General features: G+C 51.2%; 3 protein-coding genes and 1 non-coding gene across 4 annotated transcripts; 1 reads left to right on the forward strand and 3 right to left on the reverse strand.

Moving 5' to 3' along the window:
- Positions 1 to 692: 692 nt before the first annotated feature.
- Positions 693 to 7,582, reverse strand: LOC100902256 (uncharacterized). The gene is made up of 16 exons (XM_003739828.2): positions 7,487 to 7,582; positions 6,777 to 7,080; positions 6,422 to 6,598; positions 6,099 to 6,335; positions 5,838 to 6,014; positions 5,515 to 5,751; positions 5,182 to 5,422; positions 5,058 to 5,111; positions 3,461 to 3,539; positions 2,976 to 3,363; positions 2,711 to 2,887; positions 2,301 to 2,537; positions 1,984 to 2,160; positions 1,663 to 1,899; positions 1,135 to 1,375; positions 693 to 986 (listed from the first exon to the last, which is right to left on the reverse strand). The coding sequence occupies exons 1-16, from the start codon at positions 7,580 to 7,582 to the stop codon at positions 932 to 934; spliced, it is 3,114 nt and encodes a 1,037-aa protein (XP_003739876.2). The 3' UTR covers positions 693 to 931.
- Positions 7,583 to 9,840: 2,258 nt separating this feature from the next.
- On the reverse strand, positions 9,841 to 15,154 carry LOC100902535 (uncharacterized). Its single transcript, XM_003739830.2, has 16 exons — positions 15,036 to 15,154; positions 14,322 to 14,417; positions 13,835 to 14,047; positions 12,954 to 13,057; positions 12,749 to 12,785; positions 12,525 to 12,608; positions 12,174 to 12,392; positions 11,944 to 12,060; positions 11,727 to 11,831; positions 11,431 to 11,619; positions 11,226 to 11,313; positions 11,002 to 11,114; positions 10,840 to 10,911; positions 10,606 to 10,716; positions 10,339 to 10,488; positions 9,841 to 10,224 (listed from the first exon to the last, which is right to left on the reverse strand). Exons 1-16 carry the CDS (start codon positions 15,048 to 15,050, stop codon positions 10,108 to 10,110), a joined length of 1,830 nt encoding a protein of 609 aa, XP_003739878.1. The 5' UTR covers positions 15,051 to 15,154; the 3' UTR covers positions 9,841 to 10,107.
- A 642-nt stretch (positions 15,155 to 15,796) lies between these two features.
- TRNAM-CAU (transfer RNA methionine (anticodon CAU)) lies at positions 15,797 to 15,869 on the forward strand. Its single transcript has one exon. It is a non-coding gene; the product is annotated as a tRNA-Met (tRNA).
- A 917-nt stretch (positions 15,870 to 16,786) lies between these two features.
- Positions 16,787 to 18,421, reverse strand: LOC100901105 (dihydrolipoyllysine-residue succinyltransferase component of 2-oxoglutarate dehydrogenase complex, mitochondrial). Its single transcript, XM_018638125.1, has 2 exons — positions 17,860 to 18,421; positions 16,787 to 17,663 (listed from the first exon to the last, which is right to left on the reverse strand). The coding sequence occupies exons 1-2, from the start codon at positions 18,383 to 18,385 to the stop codon at positions 16,837 to 16,839; spliced, it is 1,353 nt and encodes a 450-aa protein (XP_018493641.1). The 5' UTR covers positions 18,386 to 18,421; the 3' UTR covers positions 16,787 to 16,836.
- Positions 18,422 to 18,772: the final 351 nt, after the last annotated feature.

Consider the following 18,772-nt stretch of genomic DNA (forward strand, 5'->3'; position numbering starts at 1 on the left):
ATGCGTCCCCCAAAATTCTTGTTGCGTAATGCAGGAGTACAGGGTACCTCATCATTATGGATCTCTGGCCCCCCGAAAACCTAGTCTGGCCCCCCCCAAAAAAAAATCCTGGGAACGCCCCTGCTCCAAATGAACGAAGCTCTGTGTTCCGGACGAGGAAATAGATCTAGAAATGATTCATCTTTCATCACAATAATTATGGTACACATCGTGATACACATGTTTCTGAGCCTCGGGTGAATGCGGACTGCCCAGGACTATTCTAGCAGCAACAGCGTGTCCGATGTGACGGATTTCTCCGCTTTGGAAGGACTGAGGAAGGAATGGATCAGCGGAGAGATGATTTGGCTATGAGAGAGACAGCTCATTCCCGACTTGATCGTCCTTCGTGTCATCATCCGATGAATCTTCCAGCCGAAGTCCTCCGCTGGTTGCGTCGATTGACCTGACTGCTGGGATTATAGCCCCTCCTGTGTACAGAGCCTCCTCATTCTTAACACCGCCACCGCTGGCATTAGCAGAATTGGAAATCGAGCGTCTGCCGACGAGCCCAATGATGAGACCCAATCACTGTTGACTAGAGAATAGGTAGTACACGCCTTGATCCAACGGTATGGAAGTCAGCTATCGTGCTGCGTCACGGCTCCATCCGCATGTCGCTGCAGTCTTTTTCTTGACCCCTACCATTAGCTGGATACTTGAGCATTGCCTCTTGAAAATGCCGCCAACTTTTCGTCGCTCGACAGCAGACGAGTCGCCGGCAATCAAGCAAGTGCTTGCTCCTACCACAGCGGATCAGGTCAAGGCATACTAAGCACGGGTTGGACGCTAGAGTAGTTCATATTAACGCTGAATTCGACGACCGTTCGGAGGACACGGCGTCGGTGACCCAATGCGAAAAGGAGCCATGAGCATTTTTCGCATGCGGATTTCACAACTCTTCGTAGAGGGCTCGTTTCTTCCACCGCATGATCATCTTGCAGTACCTGAAGGAAGTGCTCCGCAGTTTAAAGAAGGATACGGTGGAAAAAACCTCTCCGTCTCAAGATTCCCTAAATATCGAAAAAATGCTAAGGCGCTGTCTCATTGCCCGGAAGCGTGCTGATACGAAATAAGGGCGAAAATTCTACTCACAGTCCGAGGAATACGGGAATTGTGTAGATGACAGTCACAATCAGGTAGGCGAATCCCGGAAAAGTATCTCGGGTCACGTAGAAGATACTCGTAGCCAGGGCGCCGCTGGCCAGAGGAACGATTTTTTCAATCGACGCAAGCAGCGCCATGAAAACGGGCACATCATCGAGGTCTAGCAGCTCCGTGATGTAAACGCGCATAGCGATCAGGGATAGATAGAACGGGAAGCCGACGAAGAGCTCTGCGGGATTTTTTTCATCTGATCGTGATATTCGCTCGGCGTGGTCTCTCCGTCCGGGAGAAAGTTCCGACGGGAGAGGAAACTGAGACTGTTAATCTCTTCCTCCCGCGGCGTACGGTCAAAGACGTTTTAGGCTACCAAGCAGAACTCGTTCTCGCCGGTATTTTTTTCCTCACGATTCTGGTTTGAGGGTGATTCCACGGACCCACTATCAAATCGCGAGGATATCCTAATGGAATGACTGAGTACGAGGTTCCATGTCCGAGGGAATGAGCCATACGACTTACGGATGAAGTAGAAGATCGCCGCAAGGTCGGCAAGCGTCAAGAAGGCGAACTTCAGCACGAAAAACGCCGAGCCAAACGCGATGACAGTCGGATGACTGATTTTGAGTTTCTGCACGACGAAGATCCCGGGAACCACCAGCGCGAAGCTCACACCCAGCGAAACACCGTTGAGCGCTCCGAAGTCCGCTTGATTCAAACCCAGCACGCTCCTTGCGTAATTGAAGGCGAAGTCGTTATCTTAAAAGTTCGGTAGATGAATTGGGCGTGTTTTTGAAAAGAAGTTCCCCCAACCCGGGTTCCGTTAGGTTTTCACTGACTCACTCGATAATGAGATCCCGACGTATGCGCATATGAAGCAGATGAGGACGGATGTGATCTGCTCCCTTCTGAAGTCCGGTCGCGACTTCATGACTGAGGAAATTCCCTTCTTGAGGCCTTCTTTGAGACTCACCCAAATGGCTTCGTGCCAAGTGTCACTTCTGTTTGCGTGCGGGATATCTATAAGGACGCTGAGAATTGCTTCTGGTCTACATGATAAATTATTGATGGATTGATTTGAGTCGTGAATGCATAGGTCTAATTTCTCGACTACCTCGAGAGCCAAGAGGGTCGACGATCGGCTCCCAAACCACACTCACCGACATCAATGAAGAAGACGATTACCAAGACGGTTGGAATCGCGAGAAAAATTGCGCACACTATCTCGAGAGCCGCCATTCCGATAGCCGTCGCGAGTGCTCCACCGAGAAACACCGCCAGCAGAAGGGCCACGCCAACGAAGACGCTCACCATGGTGATACGATACATGTACAAGGATTGGGGTACCATGAGAGCGACATAGGTGTACGCGGCGGTGAGCATGAGGATTGTTCCCCCTGGGAAAATGATGATCCATCATTGAGTCTGGGAGCCATTCCATAAAAGATCATTCTCTGCCGACGTCATTGGGCTTGCCGCTCTGAATCCTTGGGGCGCATTGAAACCAAGATATCTTCGTGTCTCGCTGCCGAGACGGATGTTCGCACATCCTCTGATAGAGTGATCTCACCTGTTATGGAGCCCGGCAGCTCCGCAAGCACGTTCAGATAAACAGGAGAAGACATCTGCAGCACTGTGTAGATTTGTGCGAAACAAGTTAAGATACTGCCCAACAAGGTCGCTACCAGTGGGGCTCTGAAGCCGTAGCGAGTCAGATATCTCCCCGCTACCAGGGCAGCGACCGCACCTAGAAAGAATGGAATGAACTTCGATGCACGACTGAGAGCCGATGAAATTACGCGTGTGCATATATTTCACTCTGTGGATTCACTCACCAGGGATGTTCCCGAGAGCTTCTCGGAGCAATCCGTAGAACTGAGTATCGGCAAGAATGGCATTCTTTATTATGTCGTCCCCGTTCTCGAAATCTGCACAATACGTCGCATTGAGCCCGTATTGATTCATGCAGACTTTCTCTCCGATGAAGTTTATCAATGGGACGAGATGGAGTTGAGTGCCGAAGCAATAAAGGAAGAGAACAATTTCAAGAAAATATCTCTGGAGAAGCCCCTGAGACTGATATTCTTCGACTCGACGCTTCTCCTCCGAAGTTTCGTCAATGACTCGCACGGATCCATCATAGGAGGCTCGCATTGAATCTACCCATGATAGAGCCAGGGTGTGTGTGTCTCTGTCCTTTGAACGAGCGGGGTCGAGTCCGGACTGGCGAAGAAAATAACCACCGGTCGTTACGATTCCGCGGAGTCATCGCAGAAGGGAAGGGACCCAGGAGGGAGTCCCAAGGAATCAACCAACCTACCTGGGAGTTCTCGAGACTGCCCGGCGGCAATCTGTGACTTTCGTTGGATTCTACAACGAGCTGTTCCGATGAGTCCATCCTGGAGCACAGGACTCCTCACGTCGACACGGGCTGCTTTCTGAGATCAATCTACGGGGTCGGAACATTGACGGAGCTCGGCGGTGATTGACGAGGTGATCACATTCACTGCGGAGCTATTACGGTTGCATTCTACCGAAACGAGAGCTCCATCTTAATCCCGCTACGCTAGTAGATAACAGCACAGAGAGAGGTATTCCCACTGACAGTTCCCCCGGGAAATCGGCAGAAATCGGGATGCACAGATTCTATCGCCGATTCGTGAGCCTGAAGCTTTTCAAGGTATCAGGACCGAAAATGAGAACTTGGTCTCCCTTCTGTGGACAAAGAGTGTAGGCCGGAAAATGGAGATGAAATCTCTTTGTCCTGGAGATGGCTTCTTAATATCGCTGAGCCTTCCGCGATTCGTCGGCGATCATTTCTACTTTTGCTGCCTGCCTGCCTGCAGCAAGAGCGGTGAAATCCAGGCCTGGGAGACAAGAGGAATTCTCTCCCGGTCAGTGCCGCGAGCCCCATTGTTCATCTCATAGCAGGTCTCAAAGTAGCTCCTTTGGCTGAAACTCTATACCGCCAACTGATTACCAACTGCACCAAGACTGACTGGAAGCCTCAATAATGCCAGCGATTCCGCGAACTTCAACCGAGGAGCGAGGGCAGATCCTGCTCCCTCGGAACTTTCATTCCGGAGTCTTGACGGACCTTGGATAATTTTTCGCGCTCCCCCGCTGCCGGAGCGGGAAGCAGTGAGGGCGCTATTATACCTCTCTGAGCTACGACTTTCACCCTTAATATCTCGCTTTTCGATCGTGAACCCCAATTTCTCAGAGAGAATTATCCCGGGCCTCGTCTGAGCTGGGTCGATCCCCCTCTCCGTGGACAATTCTCTCACTAGACCTTGTGTTCGCTACGGCCGCCCCGATTTCGGTAAGGGTGCGGATGACGCGTTTCGATTCCATTTTTAAAGCGGTTGGGGCTCATAACGTCGGAACAAGCAAAATCACTTCTGCTCCATAAGTGTCTCACGATATTCGGATTCTTGAGGGTACCGACGGGTCCTGTGATCAGGAACTGTGTCCTCGGGCCGCTGCTTGGTCGGATCCTGCTTCCGATCGTCGCTGCGGAATGAGAAAAAATAGCCGTCGCTCCCCGATTCGATCTTACGTTTGAACTCCTCATGCGTCAGGGACCTGAGCGAGTCTTCTCTAGCTTGAGGCTCATATAATACACAGATATCAGTCTCATTGGACAAAGAAACCAAGTCGGAGGACTTTGTCAATTATTCCTCCATGGTGGAAATCACGGGGGCCAGCTCCCGGAAAAATCTTCGAGTCGCTTGTCACTTGTCGCCGAGGTATTGCATGACGCATTGGCCGCTTGTGTTAGTGAGTACCTACGCTCAACTCGGGCAATTGCTCGAGCATTGAATTAAGCAACAACTCTCGATTTAAGTTTGTGGGCGGAAGACGTTTCTCGAAATTGACTGGTTATACTTTTTCTGTAGAGAGAGGTCGATCTTCACGACTCCGCGTTGCTTTTGTTGTTCTCGTCCTTCCGCGCGAGTCCTCCACAATACCTGCAAGGGAGGAAATTCTCGATTTCTATTCAAGATTCGACAGCTTTCATAGAATCTCGACGTTACGCACAATCCCAATCCGACGAGGATCGCGTAGTTCACGGTTAAGATGAGGAAGAAACAGCCCGGGAAGCTGGAATTCGTATGATGATACACAATCGTGGCGAGGACGCCACTGATCACGGGAAAAATCTTCTCGAAAGCGGCCAGGATTGCCATGACCACGGGGACCTCCGAAAGATCTAGAAGATCGGTCATGTACGCACGCATCGACACGAGCGAAACATAGAAAGGAAGGCCGATGAACAGCTCTGCAATGTGCGGGGCCAGGTCATTCTCCGCTCTGACAGGAGCATAGCGAACTAAATTCCAAAAGATCGTGTCCCTTGAAGCCGACGCTCACGTATGTAGAAAAGTATGTGGAAGAACTCCGTGAAGGTGAGCATGGCGAATTTCATCATGAAGAAAGAGGCTCCTCCAGCGATGATCACGGGAGGACTCAATTTCAATCTGTTAGTGAGCGCAATCAGAGGGAACACGACGACGAAGATGACTCCAAGCCCAATCCCGTTCCACAAGCCGAATATAGCCTGATCGAATTGGAGTACGCTCTCCGCGTAGGCGAAAGCGAGCGGGCCACCTAGCAAGGGCGGAAGACTCATCATGAATCAAGAATGATGAATTAGGCTCCGTAGACGGGTCTTGACTCCTGATGTATCAACTCACTGGCACTTCCCAATCCGAAAAATGCACATGCGAAGCACATCAATAGGCACACTATCTGTTCCCGTCTTCTGGCCGGTCGCTCCTGCGAAATGACTTCGAATGCAGTTCCGAAGCCGTCCCGAATGTTGTGCCACAGAGCCTGATACCAGGAATCTGTTCTGTTTTCCTCAGGGATCTCTGGAGATCCAAAATTGAAATTATGTCCTAAGACCCGAGCGGGACTTTCGGGAGATTTTCGAGGAATGAGATGACTCTACTCACGGATATCCTTGATGTAAACGAGAACAAGGCCTGTCGGTAATACGAGGAACGTTGCGCAGATGATCGTGAGTAACTTCATTCCAATCGACTTGGCTAGCGCACCACCACCGAGTGCAGCCAGAAAGAGCCCGACTCCCACGAATACGCCCACCAACATGATCCGTTCCGACTGCAACGATCGGGGGACTCGCAAAGCAACATATGAGTATGTCACCGTCAACATCAACACCCCTCCGCCTGCAAAGAATATTCTCGCGTAAGATGCGTCGGAGCCTACGGCTCCGTCATGAATGGATGGTGCACTCCGGAAGCGCCCGACAAACCTGTGATCGCTCCGGGTATCTCCGCCAGCAAATTGAAATAAACCGGTGCCGGCATAATGATAACCGTGGTAAGTTGGCAGAGACAGGAAACGATGCTTCCGATCAGTGTGATCATCAGAGGTGCCTTGAATCCGTAAGTGGCGAGATAGTTCCCCGAAACTAGAGCGGCGAAGCTGCCTGCAGAAAAAGCATTCTCTGAGCGGAAGATCTACCTTCATAGCGAATTGATTGGGAATACTCGAGCTCTCCAGAATAGCCTGGAGTCGGAATCTGCTCCTTCGTGGAAGATAATTGAGAGAAGGAACGAAACATCCGAACAGATCCTCGAATCAGGCTTAGTTGGAGTTCGACTAACCAGGAACGTTCATGACGGCGTCGATGATGAAACCATAGAACTGAGTGTCGCTGAGGATTGGGTCCTTTATAGTGTTGTGTGCCTTCTGCAGCTCCGTGCAGAGAGATTCGTTGTATCGGTAAGTGTAGAGGCATAATTTTTCGCTAACGAGATTAGTCAACGGAAAGATGTAAAGACTCGTTCCGAGGGTGTAGAGGAATAGGACGAACTCTAGAAAATATCTGCTGCAGAAATTCTTCGATTGATAGGCTTCAACGAGCGCCTTTTCTTCCAAATCCTCATCTTCAGCGTCAGACGGTCTATCCTGAAATGCCCCGGACAAATTCTTGGCTATTCCAGCTGGGAATTCTCCCTGGTTCACACTTTTTGTTATTCGGAGAAGGCAGAGCTCATGGCCTGATGGTCAGAGGTGAGCACATCGCAGCCGCGGACGTGTGTGGGAAAGTCGCGCCACAGAAAATCCCGCTCGCCGATATCCTAAGATTTCGACTCATGACACACAGACTCGACCTGAACAAACGACCAGCTGACGATTCTCTCGGACACCCTACATCGAATCCTTGTGTAGTATCGGATTGTGTGATCTGAATTCGTGTTATAGAGATTCTGCCGTTGGATCGTTCTCATTCCGATCAAATGATAGACGAAATTAGAGTTCGGTTCGCACTGCCGTCTCATGGAGGTCGCAGAATGAATCTCGAAACACCTACTTGAGATGGGTGTGACGTATCTGCCGCGGAAAGTGAAGGATAGTCTATGGCGGTATCCGTTTTCAGGTCCATTCCGATCTTCCCCTGCTCACTCATTCTGGAAGATAGGTCCAGAAAAGCGATCAGAGTGCTGAGCGGAATCTGCTGAGAGCAGCCGGCGGACCTCTAATGGAAAGGTGAGCTCCACGAGCGAAGCGATTGCTCACTTTCCGATTCTCGATGTGTTTTCCAGCGAGAGGACTATACTAGAGAATGAAAATCTCTGAGCAAGAAGCAGGTCAAAACAGGCGTTCGGAGGCCTTCAGAGGAGACTCACGATGAAGCAGGACAGTCACTTCTCAGAGCTTGGCATTACTGACTAGTATTTTGGGAGTGTGCAGGATGAGTCACCGCTGTCCTCGATGCCATCAAAGGCTTCGTCGAATCCCTAAGTAATCCCTGGCGATTCCTCTTCTCCCCCTTTCCTCTCCCTCCTCTCTTAGACCACCTTCTACGAGGCACAGGCGGAGCTATACGTGCATTCGGTCTCTTTCGAGCTGCTTTACCGTCTTGTCCCACGCGTATCGTCCCGACTCAGTAGAGTCGCCGTGAGGTCAGCCCTCAATTCCAGCGCCTCCTTTGAGCCAGTATCGATATTGGTCTACAATTCATACCTAGAATTTAAATGGATTGCTCGCATTGTTCCAGGGGCCTCAAGCGAATCTCTGAGCGCGGAAACCCGGCATCTGCAGCATCCGTCGCTACTCATAGAGACAGTATTCTCGTGAGCTTCGGAATGAGCGATGTATGTATCATGATCGACAGCAATCCTCGTATTTGAGAATCGCTGGGCGACAATGATGAGGATCCGTCGATGCAGCTCCGGCTGAGGAGGCAGATCAGGTCCCTCACCCTGTCATCGAGGGACCGTCCGGTCATTCCTCCGGGCCGTACCTCCTCGAGCCGCGCTCCCCCTTGGATTTTCCAAACCTCGGATTATCCCGCTGCAAATCTTTCCGGAGTGCCGCTGCTCCTCCCGTTTGTGTTACTGCGTGCTGAACTCCCGGAATATAATAATTATAATAATTACTCCCGGAATATGCGGACGGAAAGCGCCACCGATACGTCTGGTAATCGGCGCAGCATCCGAGTTCGTCGTTCCGAGTGTCCATGCTTCCCTTTGGACACGATTAAAGCTCGGTCGAGACGGTGGATGAACTTCGGCGTTTCTTCCAATCCATCGGACCAAGATCCGAGTCTGCTTCACGCTCACGAGGCGTGTTGGACCACGGATGATCGTAGCCGTTTTTGTCGAACCTTCCAACCCGAAAATATCACTAGTGAGCATGTTCAGGTAGTCACCAATGAACGACAGCAGGAAAGGATCTCCGCTGTCGTGTGAAACATCGATACCGCCGGCGAAATCGATACCCTATCTGTGATCCCCGGTGGAGCGCGGGTTTATCACAAGGATCTCTTGTCGCGCCGTGGACGGTGCGTTTCTCGGCACAGCCGTCTCGCCACCTGTTTCTAAGGCGAGGAATCCGCAGAGATAATCCTGAAATGGATGATACCGACCCCTTGAACTCCTAGATCTCTCAAGACAGGGTGTTCTGGAAGTTGCTTATTCGAGCTATTATTTCAACGCAATGCTCGAATCGAATCTCTGTGCGTCTCCGCAGTCCAATGGGGCGCCGTCGGGAATCGGCAAAAGGAAACGCACGGCGAATCAGGGCGTGCTTCGAATTATCTCTGAGAAAGCAATGAGCTTTGAAGTGTCGAGTTCCCGCTTGTGCAGTCCTCAGGACAACTGAAGGAATCCTCACGGCTCTTTTTCCCTTCACTCCCCGACTTGCGAGTGTGTCCTGGTCCCTTCTCCGGGGTCGAATTAGCATGAAATATCCAAATTAAGGGGGGATCCATCGAGCGGATTTTATTGCGTCTCATGCAATTTCTGTCTGACAAGACCTCCTAGAAGATTTTGGGAGGGTACTTGTCTCGTTTCGACGGAACGTTCATATCACACTGTAAGAGTCTCCGATTGCAACGGGATGTAGTGAGTGATGATTCTCCGGACTGAATACAATCTACGAAAATACAGTAGCTGTCATGTTTTGTGCCTAGCGGATTGAAGGTGAGACGGATGGGTTGAGGTAACGACTCGATACAAGCCTGACTTCCTTGTCCACGGCGGAGATCCGCCTCCCTGAGACCGGTCCTTCCGTCTGCTCTCCTCTATTGAATAAAACAGAGCATCCCCACGGACAAACGTTCGACATAAATCGCGTCTGTTCCCGATCGCGCACGATTCAGATCGTTCTTTTTCCCAGTAGATCTTGTGACTCTCAAAAACATCACTCGATTACAAACTATCATGAGCACTCGAATGCTCCGAGCCTCCCTTCACCCCGAAGTCCGATGTCGTCTGAGTTGAAACTCCTTCACAGCGGGGAAAATTCATGGAACTTCCGGCATTGCTGCAGTCAATCCAATCCCGATGTAAAACCTCAGCATCAAACGGAAGGGAGGCATACACAGGCCGTGCATGGGTCGTGTGAATGTATCGACTTGTTGCGTTGAGCAAAGATTTGCGAAGTACGGGGCTCTGCATGCATGATTCCTGCAGGAACCCTTGGCGAGGATCACTGCACGATGCACGAGTTCCACGATCCACCTTCATCTGACTCGAGCATTTCCGTTTCGTCCTTGAACACGGGAGCTGCATGGGAGTGCGCGTGCGGGTGTGGATGTTTCTGCACCTGTGACGGAGAGTTCATCGATGCCGGATTAATTGTCTGTTCTCTAAAGGCAGGAAATCCCGGCTCGATCGGGTTATTCCTTCCCGGCCCGGTACGGGAGCTGCGCGAGCTCACTTTGTATTCCCGGACTCTCCTCGGTTTGTGCCTCCAAATTTCCTCGTGGAGGTGATCTGGTATCGCATCCCTCTCGCGTATCTTAGTCAGGTATAAATTCATCGTCGGAGTGCCGGAGTGCTCTTTGAAGTCGAGCGGCTCCTTGCCGAACTGAAACGAAGATCCGTTTCAGACAAAGATCGGCAGTTCCCGTCGGGCTAGAGTCGTACAGTAATCTGTTGCGTCATCGTGACATTATGCGGAAAGAACTCTTGGGAGTCGGCAAACCTTATCTAAACAGTGATCCGACGATCCAAACCGATTGAGCAGGGCGAGAATCTCTTTCATGTGTTTTCCGTCTTTCATAGCGTGCACGTAATGTAGGGCCGTACGATAGTACTGCAAGATGAATGAGAACAGCTGTCGGAGGGATCATTTAAGGAGAGCGAGTACTAGAGAGGATCTCGAATTGAGAGGGACAATCATCCCTCGGCCCTCATTCTCAGAGTCCTCCTTATTCACCTCGTCGACCAAAGTGTCGATGCTCTCCAGAGGATCCATGGCACTCAGGATTTCTAGGACCATCTCTTTATTCTGGAAGGGAAAGAGCTCCGGTAGTCGTTCCCCGCGTACTAAACAGTGGAAACGAGAATGTGATCGCTGCGATACGGGAGTGGAACTTACTCTGTTCAACACTGCTTTGTGCAGCAGCGGTAATGCATCCCCTCGAACTCGAGCATTCCATAGGAGATCGCAGTGAAAAAGCTCTGACTTATCCCCTTGATAAGCTGAAAGACCTGGGATCAGGGAGGTTAATTCAGAGCGGTGCGTCTAAAGCTCGATACAGTCCGGGAATTCCCTAAAATCGTTTCCTATTCCCATGGGTTTGTCACGCTAGCACAAATCACCTTGAAACGTATCGAGATCATTGTTGTAAACAGATTCGGACAAATAGTCGATCCATTCCCAGTACTCAGGGAGAGCGTTGAGGAAGTCCTGGAATATGGATGAAGTCCCGCTTAAGCGTGAATCCCCGGCTACGCGTCCATCCTAGCAAGAGCTCCCAAGGCACTGTCTTTCATTTCCCCTGATTTTCCGAGAGAAATATCGAACCTTCACGTCAGCGGGAAGTGACTCGATTTCCCTTGGCTTGTAAACTTCAGCCAATCGGACGTAGCCGTGTAGAGCAAGGACTCTCCTCGGATAACTTTCGTGCAGCCATTTCGCAACAATTCGATTTATCTGTTTGCAGTACTCTGATAATCCGCAGTTTTCGGCGATATCGTGAGCTGTGTGGTTTTGCTGGAACGGCAAGAGGACTTCCGTCTGCTTACTCGAAGGAGAATTATCCAGGTTCGATGAATAATTATCATATTTTCAGGAGCTCGGTAGGTCTAGAGCCGACTCACGCAATTACGCTGACAGAGAACTAGAGGACCGCAGCGTTCCACGAGAATCGCGAACGACGATGCGGGAACGCGGTTCCGAATGGCGACTTCGAGCACACCCTGACCCTGCGGAAGACCACTGTGAGGAAGAAAATCGACACCGGGAACGAAGTCCGCTGCCGACTGTCATGAATCAAGTCGACACCCTCGACCATGACCATTGCGGCAGAGAACTTACTTTGTAGAAGAGCTGCTGAAGAACTGATTCACACATATCTGTTTTTGGAATCAGAGCCTCGACCATTTCTGGCTGAAGAGAATTGTTCAACGCGGCGAACAGTACCGGAAATTCAATCTGTCCGAAAAGAAATTCAGTCATCGGTCGTTTGACAGAAGGGAACCATGCGTAAGTTATCTATTTGCAAGAAGTGTCAAAAAAAGCATCCCAGCAGGCGCTCTCGTACTCACTCCGTCTGCGTCTCGCATCGACGTGAATAGTTGGGCGCCCGAGTTTACGAGAAGCCGAGAAATGTGAACGTCCTGATTCGCCATAGCGTAGTAAAGGATAGGCGCCCCTTGACCCCCAAAATGTCGAAAGTCAAAGAGGAAGTTGGGCCGTTTCTTTGATTTCGTCAGGAGCGCTTGAACTTTGCGACGATCTCTCGCCAGGACGTGATGCACGAGTGCCTAAGGAGAATCCCCCATGAAATGCTCGCTTGGCGATTGGCACTGTGTTCATCGATTGTTTGCGTGAGCTCCTTGACGTTTTTCCGTCGAGCAATGCATCACCAACTCCAAGAGAACACGGATCAAACTTACCATGCTTGGTGCGATCCCCGAGATCAGTTGCGTGATTTTATCGTTCCCCGTGGACTGAGCGGACTCCAAGAGGGTCTTCCCATACTGCGGAACGAATTGTAACCGTTCAGTTTCATGAGCGAGGGAGCAACTTCTGTCCCGCAATCTGTGTGTTCCCGATGCACGAATCGGGAGGGAGACGCATTATAGTAAACAAGTTAAGATATCTGTGGGTGATTAATTACCCTTTCGCCATCCATTCGAACCCAGAAGTTTATCAGCCTGGAGGGAGAAATCTTTATTTGAACTTCCGCCCTGACGCAAGACCACCAGAACAATACACCAGATCGAGGGCATGAAACGCCGACTCGAAATCATCAGACTTGGGGCGCCCGTGATCGGTCGGTGCTCAGCTCGAATTGGAGACTAAAACTCTGACTTTCATCTCACCTTCGGACATCAGCGATGTTCCCTGCTTGGACCGCGATCCATATCCCTGGCTGGTATTTCCGTATCGCTGATTTGACTTCGGGAGAAAGTCTCTGGGACTGAACCTTCGGGACGAAATCAAGCTGTAGAGCTCCGCCACAGTACCAATTCTGGCGGTTCTCCTCTGAGGGTCGTCCGACCCGAGTATGGGAGTCGGACTCAATTGGCCCTCATTGGCTTGTCGCTCACCACATCGCTTGCATTGATTCGTCTGACGCTTGTGGGAATCTCTGCCATTCATGATATGATTCAGGTATAAATTGCATCAAACAAGGGACAACTCCTTCTCTGGGCTAATCACCCGTAATTGAGGACATCAGAGCATCGACTCCCAATATGCAGCTTTCGGTTCCGAAGCCCGTTCGTGGAAGTTCCGTAATGCTCGAATGGCTCGGCAACGAGCGTGGGCAAATAACGCTCAGTACCCGGGGCTCGGAGAAAGAAGAAAGAGGACCCTCATTCGGAGCACTCTGAGGACAGCTTCATCACCTTCGACTCCAGAGTGTCATCAGTTGATGGAACACGAAAGACAGCACTCAATTGCAACGGTTTCTACTATCTCGATTTTCTGCGAGCGAGCGTGCGATTTTCTGTGCCTATCTAAAATAATCATCAATAGGCCGAACATTTCGTCGCTCTTTCATTCTGCTCCGCTGCGGGAGAGGCGATGACGGTCCCATTCATGATGCCGAGGATATCGTTTCCCATGGAAACAGCGGAGAATGTTCGCACAAAGCATCGCATTGATGTAGGTACCTATCCTATTCGATCCCTTTGCAACAACCTTCTAGTGGATTCTCCGATCAGTTGCTCCATGCGAGAGAACAGAAAATTCCCCTTACAGCTTTGAGTTGAAGTAAGTCGGTTGAGGATTGTAGAAGTGCAGTCAGTGCGGAAATATTCTGGTTTTGGATGGCCAGTGCCAACGGAGGTCTTTCGCTTTCTCGGTTGGGGTCGATGCCGAAGTCGACGAGCATGTAGACGAGGCTCCGAATTTTCGCCGACGACGACTCACAGTCTCTGGACGAGCAGACCTCTTGGAGGAGGTCCTGATCCTGTGAAATGAGAGTTGCCCCATTTTCTCGGAGGTCATCTTTGTCTTCCAATGCAGCTCTACTTCGAATGGGGCGGCGGTAGTGCTACGGCTGATCAAGTCAATCTACTCCACGGAAAATATTGAGCTAGATCTTTTCTGCGTGATTCGGAGTCGATTCTCGCGACCCCTCGCTCTTTGACAAATCTAATTTGCATTCGGTATGAATATCGAGAGTCTCATCGAACGGCGAAGTCGCGGACGGATCACGCTCCAGCTCTCACTCAGTCACAAACCTGATAATCATCGATGTTGAATGTTCCATCTTGGATCTCATCGAGGATCGTCCGGACCTTTGCAACATCCAAGCTTCGAATACATTCGCGAAGAGTCTGCAAACACCGCAGAAACCCTTTTACCGTGAACGTTCCCAGTGTCAATCGAGCTCGAGATTCGAAGGGGTCAAAGATGAATACTTCTCGAGAGCGTCGAGCGTGGAAACTCATCGGATACAAGCTCTGGTCTCAAAGATACATTGAATCCCCAACGCGTCCTCCCCCCCCGATTTCCGCTGAGCCAGAACGCAGAAGTTATCTGGCTTTCCACGACCATGTCGTATCTTATCGCGGGACGCTCTGCAGTTCGAGTCTCCTCACCGAAAATTGGCCATCCGGAAAGAGAGAGTTAGAGATCACCGCGGACTTTCGGAGGCGAAAGTCATTCGCAAACCGCACCAGACGCTTGCGACGTATACCGGCGAAATTATATGCGGGTCTACGGGAGGATCTTGAGAAGGACCGCGTCTATCTTCTCCATTCGCTCGTTAGGAGGTTAGTACTCGAATCGTTCTTCCAGATTCTCATGGACGCATGCGGAGAAGCTATACCCTGAGAACGGACGAGGGAATCGGGGGATTCGTCAATCAGCTGTCCCGCTCTGATCGACCCACTGAATCATGCAACTGGGACTCAGAAGCGGAGGAGAAGCGGCAGTCTCACGGAATTCCTCACCTCAATGTAGCTCATCGCCGACGCCTCTGTCGAAAGTCCGAATCACGTGCAAGAATGAGTTCCCGGAAATCGGCAGAGCCTCACCACTAGCGAGAGCATCCCGTAAGTTAAGCGGAGAGCCCGAGTTATTTCGAGTCGGACTTTGCCAGCCCGTGTTGTCCTCCTGGCCACGGTTTCGCTTCCGCGCCGTCGGGGGCGCCACCGACACATTTTCTTTCCCATCTGCGCTCGTCGCCGAGACATTTTATGCAATGCAACGTACAGAGTCAGCGAGCATGACATACCATTAGGCCTGACATTATCATCGATGTCAATGCTGTGGCGAAAAATCACTTGCCGCGTAGCGGAATCGAACCACGGACTCCTCCGTCGACAGCCGGGCTCGCTTGGGATGCCTCGTCGATGAGCGCGAAGCATTTCCATGAGAGGCGGTTGGACCGAGAGCGAGTTAGAGTTCTCGCACGGGCAGTTATTTTGCGATAGCCGTAGCGAGTAGGCCCCGGAGAATGTTCCATTATCAATCCATAGAGTCGGCATCTTCAAGAGGAATCCGGCGATCTCTGTGTTCCGCGCACAGTCCGCTGCCGGGGAGCGAGTCGCCAATCAAGATGGCGGAGCGGGGCGACTTTTCTCGTTCCAGAATCGCTGCTCCTTGGCACGATTTTCGGTGCTTTCAATCATAATCCGACTGCTTGATTTTTCGAATGATAAAGCGAGGGAAATTGCGGTCAGATGCATCAGGCACAGCTCTGTGGACGTCCGCCTCGGTAGCGCAGTAGGTAGCGCGTCAGTCTCATAATCTGAAGGTCGTGAGTTCGATCCTCACCCGGGGCAAGGCGGCCTACTTTTTTTTCCATGTACAGTGCTCGAATTTCCATGGTGTTCCAGGTTCCGGGCTTGGGCATTGACGAGAGATGACTCTATCGACCACTCCGTCCGCTGTCGATGGATCAATCGACTTCCATCAGTTTCCAGTCGAGACCACGAACCTTTAACGGAGATCCTCTGGCAGTAGCGAGTCTCTACCCTTCCATCTCTGATCGCCGAAGAAAGCCGCGGCGTGGTGGATCACCGCTGATCGAGAAAAAATTGAGAGACAATACTTCATTGATCCGCGTCCGATACAGGACAGATCAGTTTTCCCGCAAGAAGGCTTCTGAAACCTCATCAACGCGCGTGGAATTCCCCCACGAAAACCGAGAATATGGGCTCCAACGGCGTGGAATCTCTGACAAGTGTCCTTCCCGAAGACCGTCTTATCTCTGTACGAAGAATGGAATGAGCAGGAATTGGACCTCGTCGAGCGGCTGTGGAAGGCCTGGAGAGGGCGCTCACCAGATCCAGACGGAGAAGCCTTGAATCCATCTAGAGCGACGGAGTTGCAAATCTCGAAAGGACTTGAAGTCGAATTCCCGACAGTAATTTCGAATGTTCATCACGGGGAACTAGCTCCTTCCTGAAGCATGCTTCGAGGCTGGTTCTGCTATTCGAGCTTAGGATAATGTCTGGAGATAATTTTTACAATCTACAAGCATGTGCAATGTCTCTCCCCTCCCTGACAAAAACTCTTGAAACGGGTGCGAGATGACGGACCCACACTCATAATTCCGCCAAGCTAATACGCAGCTTTCGGGTTGATAGACGATTTGCGAAGGTTTCCGGATCCGGACCTCGATCCATGGGAACCTAAAAAAGGAGGGATGGAAGCGGGATGGGACTCCGCGAAGAACGATTATATGCAATCGAACACTCGTACCTTTTTTTTCGGAATTTTATTAGGACTTAAGCGTATGTTATTTGTCTAGCCTAGGAACATGGTGGCGGGATCCTCGACGCCGTCCTTGATCTTCCTCAGGAAGGTGACCGCTTCCCTTCCATCGATTAGACGGTGGTCGTAGGTGAGGCAGATGTACATCATTGGCCTGATCTTGATTTCATTATTGATCACTACCGCCCGCTGTTGTATGCCATGCATTCCGAGAATGGCGCTCTGCGGTGGGTTGATGATCGGAGTACCGAACATAGAACCGAAAACCCCACCGTTTGAGATGGTGAACGTACCGCCGTCCATGTCCTCGATTGCCAACGAGCCGGATTTGGCTTTCTCACCCAACTGTGCAATATATTTTTCGATTCCAGCGAAGTCGAGCTGGTCGGCGTCGCGGATCACGGGCACAACGAGGCCCTTCGGCGTCGAGACGGCCACTGAAATGTCGATGTAGTCTCTGTATATGGTTTCGTTTCCATCGATGACTGCGTTGACGACCGGCTGGTCTTTGAGAGCGTGAGCGCTGGCTTTCACAAACGCTGACATGAATCCCAATTTGACACCGTGTTTCTTCAGGAAAGCGTCCTTGTTCTTGTTTCGGAGCTCTGTGAGTCGCGACATGTCGACCTCGTTGAAGGTAGTTAGCATGGCATAGGTATTTTGCGCGTCTTTGAGACGCTCGGCGATTCGCTGTCTCATGCGGTTCATTTTCACACGAGTTTCAGTCCGAGCTCCGGAGCCTGGAGGGGAGGAAATATCGAAGGCGGGAGCATTAAAATCTTTGCTGAGGTGCTTCGTGACCTCAGTTTGTCGCGGCGGCACTGGGGGCGGTGTAGCGGTGCTCGGTGGGGGCGTAGCGACTGGAATGATTGAAGGAATTTTCAACGCTCTAGTCTTTCGATAGAATGAGTCGGCGATGTATTCAATCAGATTATTTTTTACGGATGGATCGAAGAAATTCCCCACGGAGATATTTCCTCTGTCTCCCTGAATATGGTTCGATTGGTCGAATTATTGAACGGATAAAGAATCTAACGGTCGTCTTGACAATCTTACCAGGGGTGGCTTCTACTTTCGGAGGCTCGGGAGCCGTTGCTGCCGCGGCAGCTGGTCCGGCTCCACCGGTTGCTCCGACCTTAATTTTCAGGATATCTTGACCGGGTGTCACGGTTGCTCCGTCTTCGACAAGAAAACTCTCGATGACACCGGCGACCGGCGAGTGGATCGGAATTGCGGTTTTGTCGGTCTCCACTTCGGCCACCACGTCGTCAACCTCTACTTGGTCGCCAGGAGCTTTCACTAGCCGAATATCACCTTCCGACAAAGACTCCGACAACTGGGGGCACTTGATTGTTTGGATCTCATTGCAGAGAATCCCACTTGTATGGAATAGACGTTCGGAGGCGGCTTTGGCGAACCTCTGTGGCGCCGGATCAAAGCCTTTCCTCTCGAGGGCTCGGACGGCCAGTCTGGTAAAAGCACGTGATCCGATTCGACCGGCTTGATGGGCAGACCGCGAAGCCAAAATACGGCTCGCGGTCTTACCCGTGGAGCTGGATACGTTTGTAATGAGCTTCAACATCGTCCGATGTCCCCCGTTTTTCCTCAGAGGTGAACCGATGTCAACAACAGCAGCACTTTGAGCAGACGAGTGTCGGGCCCGTCTCGCTCTCTCCCCTTCGCTCTAGTCGGGTGGTGGCAGGCATCGGCTGCGTCTGTCGAAGCGGCAAGAGGGCCTGTGCGGGTTCGAGGGGGAGAGCTGTTGGCATACGGAGCCGAATTCTCAGGCTGTGCCCAAACCTTCGGTCACCCTTTCGCCTTAGGTGATTCGGAAAGCGAGCTGTGGTGAAGGCGCCGCTTTTCGAACAGAGGGGCATAAACTACAACAGGATACGAGGCGATTCTTATCCTCGAAAGCGGATTCTCATGTTCGGAATATCGATGGTCGGGAATTTCTTCGATTTTGTTC

Source organism: Galendromus occidentalis, unplaced genomic scaffold (assembly GCF_000255335.2).
Source record: "Galendromus occidentalis unplaced genomic scaffold, Mocc_1.1 scf7180000076592, whole genome shotgun sequence".
NCBI classification, from domain to species: domain Eukaryota; kingdom Metazoa; phylum Arthropoda; class Arachnida; order Mesostigmata; family Phytoseiidae; genus Galendromus; species Galendromus occidentalis.